Raw genomic sequence first — 16,490 nt, forward strand, 5'->3', positions numbered from 1 at the left:
AGTCTGTTAGGGGAGTGGAAAGACCCAAGAGAAAAAGGTTTAAATATCTTTATATCAACTAGTGTAAAAATTAACACTTTATTTTTTCCAAATAATGAAAACCACTCACAAGTTAAGGTAGAAAACATCAATCTACATTTAATAGCATCCTAACACAGACTGATGAACACAGATGAGGGTTCAATACCCCACAAAGCAGACACAATGAGTTCAAGCATTGACAGGGAGTGTACTGTTAACTAAAATGATATTTAAATGGTATTTGAGTATTTACAGTTAGAAATATTTATGATGAGAGCAACTTGGCATTTAGGTGGATGCTACTGCTTTGTCAGGATTTCATCTTGATTGAATAATGGTGGTGGAGCATCACCTGTTCCTGACTTATCTTGAACATTCAAGCCAGACCAAGGCACCAGGAGTTCCCAGATCAAAGTTTGCAGAACAGTTTCTACAAATGCACGGTTCTGTCTAAAATGTTGAGCAGTTTGGTGACAGCAAGGCTTGCAATATCACCACTAAAACCAGATGCAGACTGAAACACCAGAAACTGAGTGTTTTCTTATCCACATCATCAGCAAGCTCATGACATCAGGATCAGCCTGGAAAGCTAAACGTGTTCTGACATGGTTTTGGAGAAAGCTGGATTTGCCTGGAATTATTATCCCTCCCCTGCAAAGCAGAAGCTCTCAAGTTCAGGTATGAGCACGAACACAATGAAAAGCAGAACACAAGTTCAGACAGGCCTAAGAAGCATTTACAGAAGATTGAATGCTGAACAGCCCTTCCCTTATTTCATCAATTTTTTCTGCTCTTGAGGCTGCAGAAGTCTTTACTGCCTTAAGGAGAGATTCATGACACTTGTCCAATACAGCCTTCAAAATTAGGTGTATTTCCTGGAAAGAGAAAATAAAGAAGGGGGAAAAAAATTCCATCAGCAAAGTGAAATCTTGATCAAGCATCAATGTCAAGTGAGTGGACTCAAATGATTACAGGGATATCTCATCCATAGCTTAAGAAGCAGCATTTACAGAACACAGGGGAGGCTGCTTAGAGGGTCATTGCACTGTCCACACTACAGCAGGAATGTAAGAAGATTTTGGGGGTAAAAAAACCCCCTCACCTTGGCTTTTGTTGCTTTTTCTTCAGCATCGTCCTTCAGCTGCTCAATTTTGTCCTTTTTCTGTTTGATTTCCTTGCGAATGGCCATAACTTTGTCATACACAGCACCCCTCTTCTCCTGGACTTTGTTAAAATGTCTAAAGGTGACAGGAAGAAAAAGTTAGTACTGAGCTTTTGGCTCATTCCAGAATAAACTGAAGCCCACAGTGAGCAAACCTTGCATTTTATGAGCATAAAATCAGCAGCTTCCAGAAGCAATGATATATAGAATTTACTATCTCAGAAATTAATGTGATTTTTAAACTACAACAACTTAGGTACAAGAAGTGAAACTCAGCAGGAGTTACACCTTCCCACCTCAAGGAAACAGTCAGGACATATTCTTTTATTCACCAACTAAAACTCTTTTCTTCAACTGAGGTTACCTCTCTTCCCCTCTTGCTTATCAAAGCATTTAATTTTATCACTCAAGGGAAATACCTGACACATTAAAAACAGAAATAGGCAGCAACTCTCAAAGAAAAAGAGAGTAAGATTATGTTGTTTTCACTGCTAAATCAAAAGCTACTTTTCACAGAATCATTAAAGTTGGAAAAGACCTCTGAGATCAACCCATGAACACCCCCTTGTCACTTTGACCAGGGCACTTGGTGTTTCCTTGAACACCTCCAGAGGCAGTGCCTCCACACCCCCCTGGGCAGCCCATGCCAAGGTCCAAGCACCTTTCTGTCCAGAAATCCCTCCCAATGCCCAACATATTTTCCTCCCACATAATCTCCTTTAGCTGGTACAACACACTAAGTGCCATTCTGCACACCACACAAACCTCAAGCATGGCTAAATCTTACTTGACTCTCTCAGCCATGTGCAAGCAGCTCCCTTCCACCCCAGCCAATAATGTTCCATATTCCCTTTCCTCTTTATCTGTGTAGATGAAAATTGTTTAAAAATCAATTGTCTCCCTAGCAGTTCAGCACTAAGCTCACAGTGAAGCCAGGACCTTCCAGGGCTGCAGTTTGGTGCTGCCTTCAGCATATGGGAGGAAGGAAGAGGGGCTGAGAGGCTTTGATCAAATGACACTTTTCCTTTTGTTTTAGAAGCATCATGTCAGGATAATGCTCCTCTGAGATGCGAGCCCCATTTCCCCATGGGTCTTGAACATCTTTGATAATGAGCAAAAGTGGCAAGGGAAATTATGAAAAATTCATGAAAGGCAAATGGGGCTTTGTTGAAGTCTGATAAGTTGGAAAATTATCCCAATGTGACATTCTCTTTAAGAAGATAAAAGAATCAAGAATAAGCATTATAAATTAAATTAGTGCTCCAATAAAAGAATTGCTGTCAAGTCACATTGCAATTATTGATTTGAGACCCCAAATCCCTGCCTGCAGCATTACTGGTCTTCCTACAGAGCTGTCCCACACTGCTCATTTTCCCCTCACTGCTAAGCTGTGTGTTTGTAGCAGACATGGACTTTGGCAGCACATAACAAAGACATAAAGCAGCAGCAGGCAGAAACATCAGCTCCTCCATACTCGAGCACAGTGCACTTGTGCTGCTCAATGTCTTCACGCATCTTTTTAAGCTGGATCTCAGCTGTGGCAAGCTTCTCATGTTTTGCAGTGACCACTCTCTTCAGGGACATTTCATCTGTCTTGGCCTTTTTCAGCTCTACCTGAGCACTCTCAAGTTGGTCCTCCAGATTTCTGGCCTAGAGTACAGAAGTACAGAGATAAATGAAATAGAAATTAATTAAATGGGGGTGGGAAATTATCAAGACAGCATAGCCTGTAAATGTGCTAAGATTACAATTAGCTGGCTGCTTTTTGAAGGTTTGATTGCCAACTCCTCATCCCAGTTCCCTGGTCTTTCTCTGATTATAAATACATCCAAATGGACAAGACCCTTAGGATGACTTTCAGAAGTGACTGTGACTTCTGCTACAGCTTTTTGCCAAGCCACATTTGAACACAGGCCATACAAATACCAAAAAATGGTATGGAGTCTTTTTGGAATTGCTCCTAACAACTGCATTCTCCCAAAACCTGGTGGCAAATAGCAAGGGACTGTATTGTGACAAACATTTCATCAGAGAATGTCTGGCTTAGTAATATTAATAAATTTAAAGGCACTTAAGGCGTGACTCTTCCTGAAGTAACAATTTTTTATTCTTAGCTTCCACTCTCAAGGCAGAAGAAACTCGATTTCACTTTTCTTTTCCCATCATTTCCTACCAACAACCCCAAGACAGCTCCAACTATTTTAGGTCAGGTTTCTATGGCAACGAAGGCTTTGACTATTCAAAGTGGTCAATAGCTAGTGCATAGTACATTAGCTAGTGCCACCCAGCAAAGCAGCAGCAATGTTTTACTGACACTTTTAAGAAAGAATTGGGAAACTTCAAAAAGCCATTCTCTACAGTGAAAAGGAAGGAGGGGAACATTGCTTAGACATCAAATTCTCCCTAACAGGATATAATTTGGATAATACTGACCTCTGATGAGACACTGGCCAGTCTCTCCACATTTTCTCCCTGTATTTCCATCTTCCTTTGGTATAACTGCAATTCCACTTGGCATGATGGCAGAACCTCTACTACATCTCTATAACCTTCATATTTCTCAGTAACTTCTTGCTTTAAAGAGAGAAAAATACTATCAATAAACAGCTTTAGAGTTCTTTTTTACAGAATTAAAGCATATTGAACTTTGAACCTTCCCCTCATTGTTACAAGACACTTAGAAGTAATATTTAAGAGATAGTAAAATGAGCTCTTCACTTTGTAAAAAAATAATAAAAGAGAGGCATTTATTTAGAAGCACAGAAATAAAGGTGACATAAAAGTGTTTTACACTGAACTAATCAGTAATCAGCTTTTTCAAGCTTTCAGAATAAAAAGCTGTGCAGTGAAGAAATTCTACACTAGTAAAATAAGAGTTATGTAAAGCTTTGTACCTGAAATTACAGCAATTGAGTTTACACCTTTGGAACAAAAATAACCTTCAGAGGCAAAGTGCAAATTTCATGGAAGTGTGAGCAATCTCAAACCACAAAAATGAGTGAACATTATAGTTTAAAAAAAAAAAATCTAGGAGGGAACTCAGTGTTCAGCATATTAGTGAAGGCAGCCATCAATTCCAGAAACAGTGAATGACAACAGAAGCACTATGAAGCACATGTTCTAAATCCAAAGATATTTGGGAGCTGACAAAATGTTGTCTCCTCTGGAGAGAAAAGAGTCAAACAGGTATAAATTCAAGAGTTCCACACCTGGTTTTACAAGTGACTACAATCTTGCTTTTCAAAAGGGAAAAACAGCCCATCAAAAATAATCCACCACCTCTACCACAAACCTTCAATTTTCTGAGGCTGTGATTTCATTTCAGACTAACCACTGTCCTGCTGGTGTTTCACCATCACTCAAGAAACAGTTCCAGATAATGGCAGTCCAGTAAAACACACTTTTTCTAAATACCTGCTTGTGTGGACAGAGGAAAACCTCACCTTAGATCTCTTCAATTTCTTAATAGTCTCTTTCATCATCTCGTTGTAACTTTTCCGTTCTTCTGGACTCTCCACAATTTTGGATTTCAGCTGCTCTTGTTCTTCTTTCAAAGTAGCCAGAGACACTTTACACTCATTCTAGTTAATGACACAAACACTTTCAATATTAGTGATTAGGTGAACAAAGAGAAATTGTTCTGCCATGGTCTTGTGACTAAGACAGGTTCTTTGGTGTGTAGTCACTCCTCATTAGGAAGTTCTAAAAATAAATTCCTCTAAACAGCATTAACATTCCAAATCAAAGCAATCAACAGCCTATTTTGCTTCCCACATTTGCTTACAGAGGTGCAGAAGAACAGCAGTTAACTGGTATTTTTTACCAAAAGCCTGCCAGCTAATCCTAGAATGGGTTTGGGTTGGAAAAGACCTCAAAGAGCATCTCATTCAAACCCCCTGCCATGGGCAGGGACACCTCCCTCCCATCAGACCATATTGCCACAAGCTCTCTCCCTCAGAACTCCTGACCTAGGGATACTGAGGCAGTGACTGCAGCATTCCAGAGCCAGCTCTATCACCCTGGGAGAAAAGCAACAAGTGCAAAACCTCCTGTTCTGCCTCACTAGCCCACTGTATGCATGCAAGGTAGAGCCACAGCACCTCAGAGCTCCAGATTTCTAGTGACTTAGTTCCAAGAATAATCTGACCCTAAAAAGAGAGATGATCTCTCAGTTGATCTGCAGCCAGCAGCCACACAGAGGTGTACTCACCAGTTTTTGGGTTCTCTCAGCAATATCTGTCTTCTTTTGAGAAGTCACTTCTTGCAAAGCTGTCTGGAAAAAAAAAAAAAACATCAAGCTTTCAACAACCACCTCTACAGCAGCTACCTGCCTTATCTTTATCATAGATCTGTCCACAGGAGAAATTTCATTTATGGGTCCTTTGGAGTGCCATAATCCACAGAAAAAACTGCAGTCTGTAAGATTTCAAAGGCAGGAAAGGACAATATTGTCATCAACCACTGGAAGCACTGGGGAGACAGCCAGCAGTAGGTAACTAGGAACAGGGATAAGAAATTGGCCATCCCTATTCTCACTGACCCTGGCAATTATACCCCCACAACTTTCTTTGCCAGGGGCTCTGTTCTTCAGAGAAAAATATAATTTATATAAAAGTCCCAAATAATAGTCAAACACAAGGTTAATAATGCTAATAACAGAGACATGACTTGACAAAACAAAAATATCCTACCTATAGATCATTATTTTCTTTCTCCCAAAGAAGCTAAAGAAGTTGTCTATGAGACCTGAGAGGCAAGTTTCCACTGCTGAAAAGTTACCCCTGCAATTAACACTATTCTTTTTGCCAGGCATTCCCTTGAGTGACCCTTCTTGGGCCTCATTTCTTGCCATGCCTCACCTCCAGTTCCAATTCTTTGAATTCAAATAGAAAACAACGAGGAACATCCCTGTGTTCCTGTTGGAAGTGTGATGTGCATCTCCCAAGTCACTGCAGAAATGCTTTTCAAAAAAAGAATCAACTCTACCTTTGTATTCCCCACGTCTGATTTAAAGCACATTTCACATTCCTTACAGTGAAACAAAGAAAGGTCCAACAGCATCTTGCTAAAATGGCCATTGTTTTAAATCAGAAAAGTCCCTTTTATCCATGGAGTTAGAGGGAAGGGAATAAAATCAAGAGAAGAGAGGAACCCACAGCAGTTTTCAGAGCAATACAGAACAAGGTCCTACTTGTTTCCGACGATAGTCCTGCCTCAGCAGCTGCTCCAGCTCCCGAATGCTCTCTGTGAGCTGCTTGATCTCTGCCTCGTGTTCAACTGGGACTGTGCTGAGGGAAAATAAAGATATTGGGCACTTTCAGCACCATTATAGTCCAGTCAGAGTACAGCAGATAAAACAATCACTGTCTCCACAGAGTTTACAGCCAGTAACTTCAGTAATCAGAGCAAGACAGTCTCAAATGAATATATCTCATTTTCCTTTGCTGGTAAGATTTTGCAGTTGAAGCATACTCTAAAGAGCTATTTTGGCAAGAAGTGGCACAAACATAAGTGTAAAGATCATGTTAAGCAAAGCATGAAAGTACAACACTCCTACCAATTTTGGTGATGACTTTAATTTATGAAATTTGCATATTACCTGTCCTACAAATAGCTGATATTAGTGTAGCCCTATCCCAGCTAGGGAACCCCCTGTGTAGCACACACCAAGAGCAGCTGTCAGAAAAAAACCACTTTGTTTTGAAAGCTCTCTTGGAAACCAGCCATTCCTTCATCCTATTATCCACAAGCAAAAACAAAACTTAATGGTGCAAAGATACAGGCAGTAGGGCTAAATGGCCTGAAAAACAGAGATTGTGGCAAACATGTCAAATAACTAAGGAAGACAACTTTACTCATCTATTAAGTTAAAGATGAGCTTCCTCCAGCTGTTGAAGGTCTAAAGACACATCACTAAAAGCTAAGAAAGAGCAAAAAGTTTCTCCACACACAAATACAGGATTCCCTCAATGCAACACTGTAAAGGTTTTTGGGTTTTTTTTCTCTGCCAGCAGGGAATAAACCCCCTCAGCTCCCTCTCATCAGACTTGTGCTCCAGACCCTTCCCAGCTCCATGGCCCTTTTGTGGACACCCTCAATGTCCCTCTTGCAGTGAGGGGCCCAGAACTGGATGCAGCACTCAGGGTGTGCCACAGGGGGGTGGATGGTCACTGTCCTGGTCCTGCTGGTCACACTTGCTGATACAGAACAGTGCCATTGCCTCCTTGGCCACACTGCTGGATCCTGTTCAGCTGCTGCCACCCAGCATCCCCCCAGCTCCTCCCCTGTGTTCCTCTCCACATTCCAGCCCCTCTTCCCCAAGCCTGTAGCACTTAACCAAGTTATTATGACCCAAGAATGGGGCTCTGCACTCAGACTTGTTGAGCCTCACACAACTGGCCCACTGATCCAGCCTGAGCAGGCAAAGCAAGCAGAGCATCTCACAGTGCTTACTCCTCACACTCACTTCAGTTTCTCCAGCTTCAGTGCAGCCTCCTGATTCACAGCCTCCAGGTGTTGGTTTTTCTCCATAGCTAATTTCTGCAAGTTAAATATTTAATTTTAGAGAAGTGTGGTTTCTCTCTGGGCTTTTATTAGAGCCTTGCTCGTTATTTCACATGAAATGCACCATCTCTGAACTACTTTGGAATGAACTACATTCAGAACAGAAGCCACCTACAACCAACTTTTGCACCTAACTTTTCTCAAAATGATATGAGGTCTCAATCCTTTACTTACCAGGCTGAAGTGCCCAATAAGTCATTGGGAAAAGAAAAAAAAAAAAAACAACCCAACAAAAAAATACCCTTTCAGTAATATCCTAAGTAATAATCAGTACCTTCCTGAATTACTTGGCTACATTTTACATCCCAACATGTTACATAAACCTCAAGTTAAACTGCAATCTTCATGCTCTTAGTTTTAGGTTAATACCAGTTAAACTTTTATAGGCATCTGGAATAAATCAGCACCTAATCTTACATAGCTCTGTTGTAGCTCCAGGTAGACCTCACGCCGGAACTCCCTGAAGTTCACAAAGTTGAGGATGCCACTCAAGAAGCGAACAGTCCTCTTGGTCTCTGAAACAGGAATTGCAAGAGCTCACCGAGCTGGTTTCCAAAAGCATTGCAATTGCTTCAAAAAAGTTGGGCCAAGTGTAATTCAAGGAGACAGAAATTACAAACCACAGTCCAAATTAGTTCTTCCCCCACTCAGCTTGCAAAGATTTCAGACTACACAAAAACCAGCACCAAGCTGGTTACCAACACTTAGTAATTCTGTGTAATTTAACAAATGAATAATGGCACCTGGGAGAAAAGGCTGTTAACACACAGCCTCCCATTCAAACAGCAGCCAGGGAGAAAGAGTGTCAATCTTGAACTACAGCTCTGAAGAGAGAACCTCTCTGTTCTGAAGGCAGCAATTTGAACTGCAGGGGCTTTCTGTCTTTATTCCAAGAAAACTTTCTGAAAGATGATTACAAAAGCTTTGAATTTAGACAAGACAGATCCAGAAGTGAAAGATTTCTTCAGAGCAGCATTTTCCAAGTTGTCTGTGTTGTGGCAGAATCACAATTGGGTATTGAAAGGAGTGGAGCACAGGCGTAAGAAATCCTAAAGCATTCCAGAGCTGTCAGGGTAATTTTCATCCCCATCTATGATTACAGTGTTGTAAGTATGTCACAGCCCAACAGATTCACAGCACTCAAAGCTGTCCTCAGTTACTGACCTGCACCAGCCCACATAAGGAACAAGAGCTGTCCACTAGAACCAGCTTGTTTAAGGATCAGAAGAGCAGCCAGAAGGACACTTCTCCACACTAGATGCCCATCTGGCTATGCCCAAGGAGAAAAAGCAGCTGGAACAGCAAGCAGTACCCAGGAAACACAAGGATTACAAGGCACTTGCTTACTTGGGTTTAAAACATCAGCAATTTGGAAGTCACTAATCCGGCACATGGGCAGCAAGCGCTCCCTGCAAGGAGAACAAAACACAACCTCAGTGCAGGGACTGACTCAGGTCCTGTGGCCATGGCTCTGTTCTTGTCCTGTACCCATCTGCTACAAAATGGAGCTTGTCCTCTCATCCCAGAGCATTTGCCCAGCAAGCATCTTCTACTTACATGTGAATGTACAAGTTACAGACAGGCAGAAAGCCTTCATGGATCTGGGGGTACATTATGTCAACGTTGAGGGGCATCTGAAGAGTAAAAAGAGAGTCAGTGCATAAGTGGAGAATACTTAAAACAAAATTATGCAGCGTTTTCCACAGCATAAAATAATTCCCATAGATTAAGAACACTGAGGATGATCTTCCTATGCAGAGGGAAAGCATGTTAAAGGCTGAAAAATGTCAACAAGGGGTCAACTATTTTAAAGGTCAACTTTGGCTGAAAAAGACAAAAAAATACAATAGCAACTAAAGCAGCAACATTACAAACTCTGTAATGAATCCAAACTCTGTTTTATTTTGGTCATAATTTGTGCAGCACATTATACAGCTACCAGCAAGAAGCTCCTTCTTTAAACACCCCAAAATTGATACACTCAGCTGCTTCATGAAGAAGTCAGGAGGGGAATGTAGTGGAACATTGTCCCCTTTCTCTGACATTTTAAACCTCACAGCACAGCATGGCAGGTGCTGGCACTGCCTGGGAAGAACAGAGTTCCTCGTGCACATAATACTCTTCCCTTTCAGTTTATCCAGAAAAGCCATGAGACAAAGCCATTTACTCTCACTTTGAAGAATCAGTTCTTGCCTAACAGAGACAGTAGGAAATTAACTTTGGGTATCAGCCTCTCCTCATGTTCCCCTCAGTGAATGGAGGAGTGGAGATGATCAAGTATCAAAAGCAACATTTACATTCCTTCCAGATCAGTCCCACCTCCTCCAGCCATGGCCAAAGGCAGGAGCCCAGTATGGATTTTCAAGGCATGGTGTCCCTCCAAAAGCTTGTCCACTCCCTCCCGGACCTTACAGCCATTTCTGGCACCCTCAGCACCCCAAAGAACAGGTAAGTGCAGTATCCTTTTCCTTTCACACCCCATCACCCTGCCACAGGCAGCCCTACCATGTAGGCGTGCTCCAGCCGGATCCCACACACTTTCTGCAGGATTCTCAGGTAAATCAGGTGTAAAACCTCAAGCTGCAGGAAGAGAGGACATGAGTCAGGATTCCATATGTTTGATTACTCAGGGCTCCCAGGCCAGGCCATGAAAGCATTCAGCTTTTAACCCACGAAGGCTGAATTCACTGACCAGCCAAGACAACAGAGTTTCACTTTTAACATTTTCCAGTTCAAGCATTATTTGTTGATAATCCACTTTCAAGGGGCAGCAGTCATTCTGGGCAATTACAGCCCTGAATGTGTATGCCAGGCATTGGTTTTCATTACACTGCTGCTTGCTGAGCAATTTCCAAACCAAGCAATGCCAAAAACCTAAAAAAAGGTCACAGAAATGATAAACCTGTAGCAACGAGTGCCCTTCATTAGATTATTAAAATGAAGATGAAAAAAAATCACAAGCCAGACAATTTTTCATTTATAGCACTAATTATCAACTTTGCTTCTTAAAAGCCATCTAAGCAAGCAGGGCCAGACTCCTCCCACCGCAGGCTCAAAACGAAACAACAGCGCCAGGAATCACTCGGAGGCATCAACTCCGCTTTAAAGCCGCTTTTCTTCCCTCGCCAACACTAAATGCTCGGGGTGACGAGAGGGGGTGGAGCAGGGGAGGGTTTCAAAGCACTAAAAGGATCCGGCAAGGTGTTGGAACTGGACGCCGTGGCTGTTTTTACCGAGTTCCCGCAGGACCGGGGAAGAAGACGGGCCGTGTGCCGCTGGTGACACCACGGCGCTTCCCGGCCAGGCCCGAGCCCACCCCGGGCCCGTCCCACACGGCGGCCGGCGGGCCCGCCCCGCGCCCCCCTCACGCACCCTGGGGCTGCCGAACACGTCGCCCTTGACCAGGTTGCGAGCCTCGGCGCCCTCCAGGATGTGCGAGCGGAGGTAGCTGATGATGTCGTCGGGGCTGTAGCGGGGGAAGGTCATGGTCTCCATAGCGGCGGCGGGGACGTGACGGGAACACGGCGATGGCAGGGACACGGCGATGACGGGGACGCGGCAGCGGCACAACGGCGGCTCCGGTGCGCGCCCGCCGCTTGAATCCGCCGCTCCCCGCCCCCGCACCCTCGCTGGCCTATCAGAGAGCGCATCGTCATCGGAAGGCGGGGCTAAGCGCGTTCCTGCCCTCTCCGAACCTATCAGCGGCCGCGCTGTGGCGAGTGGGCGTGGCTTTTTGGCCCCGCCCCGCCCCACCGCGGCCGTTGGCCGTGAGGGGAAGTTGTGGTGAGGCGGTGGTGTCTCTCCGGTTCTGGTTCTCCGTCACCGCCTCTGGAAGAGTCATAAAATTCCTGGAAGGAGCGTTAAAGTTCACCTAGTTTTCCGTCTGATATGAGCAGGGACACCTTCCACTATCCCAGGGTGCTCCAAGCCCTGTCCAACCTGGCCTTGAACACTTCCAGGCAGCCACAGCTTATCTGGGCACCCTGTGACTCATCACCTTCCCAGGGGAGAATTTTTCCCTGATATCCACTCCAAACCTGCCCTCTTTCAGTTTGAAGCCATTCCCCCTTGTTCCTTCATCACCTGCCTGTGTAATGAGTCACTCTTCCTCTTTTCCAAAATCCCTTTAGGTGAGGTCTCACCATAAGCCTGTCGCCACACCAGAGTTGCTCCAGTCCTCTGAGCATCCTCATGGCCTCTCCGGACCCGCTCCAACATCTCCACATCTTGTGCCAGGATCTCCAGACCCAGATCTTGTGTCTCCAGATCTCCAGATATGCTACTCCAGATGGGATAAAACCTCCTGGCTCCTGGAAGGAGACAATGCCAGCCCAGCATTGCACAGGACTCTTGCCTAACCAGTACCACCCCCTGCAGTGTGACAGCATTTCTGACAAAATTTGGGCTGTTCACACTCTCCCCACAAAGCTCCCACACCACGTACAGCTTCCTGCACCTCCACTCAGCTGGAAGCAGGTCAGCACGGTCACAGCAGTGTCCCCGAAAACAGGCAGCTTCTGCAAGCCACTGACACCACGGAGCTGTCACCTGGCACCGAGTGTGAGACAGAGACGCTCCAGCCACTGTTCCGCACTTGCCCATGTAAAAGCCAGGCTCGGTTTCCAGCCGGGCACTCTGCCAAGGGCTCAGGTGAGCCACGGAGTGCTTCCCGACAGCCTGGCAGCTGGACACCTCCTGGCATGGCTGGCAGGGCACTGCGGCTGCCACGGGGCTGCTTGCAGTCCATGAAAGGCTAAGCGGCCTGGAAGGTCTCCAACCATGTCTCCTTCATGGTCCCTGAGCCTCGTGTTTCTTCTGGGGATGGCGCTGCAGGGGATCAGCTGCCCGAGCAGGTGTAGCTGTCAGTACCTGGAGGTGAACTGCACTGGGCAGCGGTTGCAGGGGTTTCCTGTGGACATCCCTCTGGACACCAGGCAGCTGATTTTGGCAGCAAACAACATCTCGTACCTGCCGGCTGTGGAATTGAGCTTCCTGGCTGATTTGGTCTATCTGGACTGCAGAAAGAACCTCTTGGGGGATGACCTGGATTTCACTTTCATTGGCGTGGCCAGGCTCGTCTACCTGGACCTCAGCTTCAACAACCTCACACAGGTCACCTTCAGCACCTTCTCCCACCTCCTCAGCCTGGTGGTACTGAAGATCTCAGACAATCCCAACCTTGTGGCCATCGAGAAGGGTGCTTTTGCCAACAACTCCTGGCTGAGGCACCTGGATGTGAGCCGGACTGGCTTAACCTTCCTGGACACCAGCACTGTCCGGGACTTGCCCAACCTGAGGCTGCTGGGGCTCAGTGACAACCTGTGGCACTGCAACTGCTCCTTTTTGGACTTCATCACCTGGATGGTGGAGAGTGATGTGCATTTTCCAGGTGAGGGCTGTGTGAGCACAGATCTGTGTGGAACAGAGAGAGCCCTCTGTTCTCCTTCCCCAAAGTTCCGTTCACGGGGCTGTGCCACTGCATGCCATTTTCTGCTGTCACACAAACCAGGGATGGGAGCAGCTGGGTTACACACATGAGGGATCCCTCTTGTTCACATCCTCCTCAGCCAGGGAGGTGTAATGTGCAGCTGGGACACTGCTGCTTCCCTAAAACACCTGGATCCAGCCTCAGGTGTCCCTGTGCCTGCACAGCACCCCATGGCTGCAGCGCCAAGAACGAGGAGCCCCACAGAGCTCCAGGGAGATGTGCACTGGGAAAATCATTGCTCTGAATTTCCTGCCCTGTCTCCACCCCAAAGTCAGCTGTTGCCCTTCATATTGAGAGATTCTATAGCTGGGCCTTGGAGAGGCCAGTTCCCTTTCCCATAAAAACACTGGTCCCAAGGGTGATGTTTTGCTTTGCAGCTGCAGCACATGGATTTAGCTTTTCCAGACTGGAAAGAGCCACAACACAGCACACATGAACAAGAAAATCTTTGGTTTCAGTAGTGCAGGGCACAATGGTGAGAGAGAAATTGGTCAAGAAAGTCTGTCCACTGAATAACAAAGGGCCACAAAAGAGCCCAAGGGGAAAAAAGGAAAGGGCAGCTGGAAGCTGGTGTTAGGACAGAACTGAATTAAAGACATCACAGTGCCTTTATTAGATGTAGTAAGCTCCTTATAGACAATAAAGGGTTTCTTTTTCCACATACAGGCAATTATGGAAGAGTGGAATAAAGTACAGCTCTCAGCAGTGAGACTGGAGATAACCCTCTGAACCCTGCAACAGGAGAATAAAGCTCATTGCAGGCTGTTGGGGAGGGGAGGAGGAGGAAAGGCAGCCTTAAACTGAGGGTTGTTCCAGGCCACAGGGATACTGGGGCAGAGCCCTGGAACCTGCTGCAAGCAGACCCCAGCCTGGCCTTTAGCAAGGCTCCTGGCCTTCAGAAATATCTGTGCATCAGAGTTGGAGCTCAGCCTGGGGGCTGACACAAAGCTGCCCAAGTTTGGATGGGTTTGGGTAACAGAGAGATAAAAGCTCTTCAGTTTTCATCAGGACCAGTAGCAAGATCAGCATGAACAACATCACTCAGCCATATACACTACAGTAATGCAATAAAAATCCTCCATGCCTCATTCCCCTCCACCACTCCCATCCCACCCCATGCGTGGAGCAGTGCTCCCTTTCCCTCAGGCTCTTCCATCCTGTCCATCAAGCAGTGTCCCCACCACAGTGACCATGTCTGTGGGGTTCAAAACCTGCAGAGGATGGCTGGGGACACACCCTGCACCCCACTGGTCCTTCAATAACTTGAAGGGGAGCAGGCAGCATCTGTTTTATCACTGCAGATATTGCAATATGACAGGGTATGGTTGTTATTTCAGTGGAACTGAATCATTGATGAGTTGCCTCTGCTTGCCTCACAGAGCAGGTAAGGCTGTGCATGACTGCAAACAACCCTCCTTGTCAAACCCACAGCAGACTCATTATTCCAGTATAATTTAGGCTGTATCACTGTAGAAGGTGTTTGAGATTTAAAAAAACAACACAGGTGCTCTTACATGAAGATGAAAGTGCTCAATCAGCAGAGATGAGGAGGGCAGGGACAGCAGTTTGCCACAGTTGCATAATCCAGTGGGCAATATAATCCTGTGGAGCCAACACTGCAAAAAATATTCTGGCAACCTGGGAATTGTGGTTTGGCAAGGGTTTAGCACAGGTTTGGCACGAGTTTGGCTGTCAGATTTTACCCAGGCCATGGTGGGGGGAGGGAGGGCATGAAGTCTGCAGCTATTTTTCAGGCTTTTAGCAAGCACTGCCATAATTTTTCTAGCAGCACTCCTATTCATTAAATCATGACACAGGCTAGAGAGTCCTGCTTCTGCTCGTCTCTCTGCAGATGCTGACAACATCACCTGCTACAGCCCAGCAGGGCTGCGTGCCCTGAGGATGCCAGCAGCAGAGGCACAGCTCCACTTCAGCTGCCTGACCCAGCTGCACAAGCAGGATTATGTCTTTCTGGGCCTCGTTGGCTTCTGCATATTCCTTGCTGGCACCATGGCAGCCTGGCTGGCCGGCGTCTGTGCTGTCATCTACGAGGCCCATGCCTCAAAGGGAGAGGAAGAGGAGGAGGAGGAGGAGGAAGACACAGCCACTTAGAATCAGCCCTTCTAAACTCCCATTGTGGGAACCAAAGGCAGGCCCTTCCTGCCTGATTTCCCAAGTTGTCCCACCCTAGATTTTTTTGTTTCTTTTTTTGGTAAGTGAAATAAAACTGCAAGAGAAGGAAGTATCTGTGCTCCAGTTTCACTTGCTGTGCTCCAGTTTCACTTGCTGTTCTTTGCCAAGTCTTCTGCCACTGGGACTCAGGATATTGGCAAAATATTCATTTTAGGCAGGTGTGAGAGGTGTGCACAGTGCCAGGCATTTCCACTCCCACCCTACCTTGGGACCACAGAACAGTAGGGACATAAGGACTGGCTTGAAAAGGCACTGAAACACGGGAAAGGTCCTGGCACTGTTCTGTAGCCAAGGAGGTCACCAGGCCCTTCCTGGCCAAAAAACCCAGCAGGGCTTACAGGGATCAGCCTACGCAGCTGGAGCCCCAGGAAATTACTGCATTGCTAGAGCCCCAGGGAATCTAAGAACTTCCTGCTTTGGAAAGGCAAAGAGATTAAAACCAGGACTTTTAGGAGCCCAGGATCCCACTGGTTCTTCCTTTCTTTCCCATGACACTGGTGACAGCAAAAGAACCCTCTGTGCTCCTGCAGCACAGCCAGATCACCTGTGCCGCCACCGTTGGGTGAACATTTACAGAACTGCAAAGTCCAGCTCTGCTTTTGTGCCACGCAACTCTAAAACTGGAATGTTTTATAAAGTAAAAACATTGCTTACACACTCCAAATATTCTTTGAAATGGGTTGTGTGTCCATGCCAAAATGTCAGAGTTATGTCTACAGGGAGGTGTAAGATCCTTGTTACCACCAGCGCTGGGAATTGCCAAGGGAAGTGTCTGCTTACATGACCCAGCACAGCAACTCCACGTGTGAACCACACTGCAGGGTCTGGTGAGCTAACAGGGGGAACCAGGGGATTTCAGCAAGCACGGTGTGAATTACCAAACTCAGAGCTGAGAGCTCTTAGCTATAATGGGCAAAGTGGCAGAAAGGGATTGGGGCAGGGCTGAGGATGATGATGTCTGTGTGCTGGTGTGAAATACAAAGCTGTGTTTTGTGTCAGGTACATACAGGCAACGTGTGTATCTGTGATGGGGATATGTGTGGAAACTGACTGTAGCACAGT

At 46.0% G+C, this 16,490-nt stretch overlaps 2 protein-coding genes across 3 annotated transcripts; one reads left to right on the forward strand and one right to left on the reverse strand.

The window, feature by feature from the left end:
- Positions 1–112: 112 nt before the first annotated feature.
- NUF2 (NUF2 component of NDC80 kinetochore complex) lies at positions 113–11,257 on the reverse strand. The gene is made up of 13 exons (XM_064427599.1): positions 11,120–11,257; positions 10,253–10,327; positions 9,305–9,381; positions 9,095–9,156; positions 8,165–8,262; positions 7,650–7,723; positions 6,375–6,471; positions 5,394–5,456; positions 4,627–4,764; positions 3,617–3,757; positions 2,658–2,833; positions 1,124–1,259; positions 113–896 (listed from the first exon to the last, which is right to left on the reverse strand). Exons 1-13 carry the CDS (start codon positions 11,240–11,242, stop codon positions 747–749), a joined length of 1,410 nt encoding a protein of 469 aa, XP_064283669.1. The 5' UTR covers positions 11,243–11,257; the 3' UTR covers positions 113–746.
- Positions 11,258–12,461: 1,204 nt separating this feature from the next.
- LRRC52 (leucine rich repeat containing 52) lies at positions 12,462–15,894 on the forward strand. 2 transcript variants are annotated; one of them, XM_064427600.1, is made up of 2 exons: positions 12,462–13,136; positions 15,088–15,894. In XM_064427600.1, exons 1-2 carry the CDS (start codon positions 12,527–12,529, stop codon positions 15,345–15,347), a joined length of 870 nt encoding a protein of 289 aa, XP_064283670.1. In that variant the 5' UTR covers positions 12,462–12,526; the 3' UTR covers positions 15,348–15,894. The 2 variants fall into 2 exon arrangements, 1 of the variants encoding a protein (XP_064283670.1); XR_010366030.1 differs by having other exon boundaries at positions 12,463–14,739; positions 15,088–15,202.
- The last annotated feature ends 596 nt before the right edge of the window (positions 15,895–16,490 follow it).

The sequence above is a fragment of the Passer domesticus genome, chromosome 7, assembly GCF_036417665.1.
Source record: "Passer domesticus isolate bPasDom1 chromosome 7, bPasDom1.hap1, whole genome shotgun sequence".
Taxonomy (NCBI): domain Eukaryota; kingdom Metazoa; phylum Chordata; class Aves; order Passeriformes; family Passeridae; genus Passer; species Passer domesticus.

Coding starts and splice junctions, on each gene's coding strand:
- NUF2 (XM_064427599.1), bottom strand. CDS start 11,242: ATGGAGACCATGACCTTCCCCCGCTACAGCCCCGACGACATCATCAGC. Junction 8,263..9,094: donor TGCTGATGTTTTAAACCCAA/GTAAGCAAGTGC, acceptor TTCCTGTTTCAG/AGACCAAGAGGACTGTTCGC. Junction 3,758..4,626: donor AGAAATTGAAGAGATCTAAG/GTGAGGTTTTCC, acceptor CTCTCTTTAAAG/CAAGAAGTTACTGAGAAATA.
- LRRC52 (XM_064427600.1), top strand. CDS start 12,527: ATGTCTCCTTCATGGTCCCTGAGCCTCGTGTTTCTTCTGGGGATGGCG. Junction 13,137..15,087: donor GAGTGATGTGCATTTTCCAG/GTGAGGGCTGTG, acceptor GTCTCTCTGCAG/ATGCTGACAACATCACCTGC.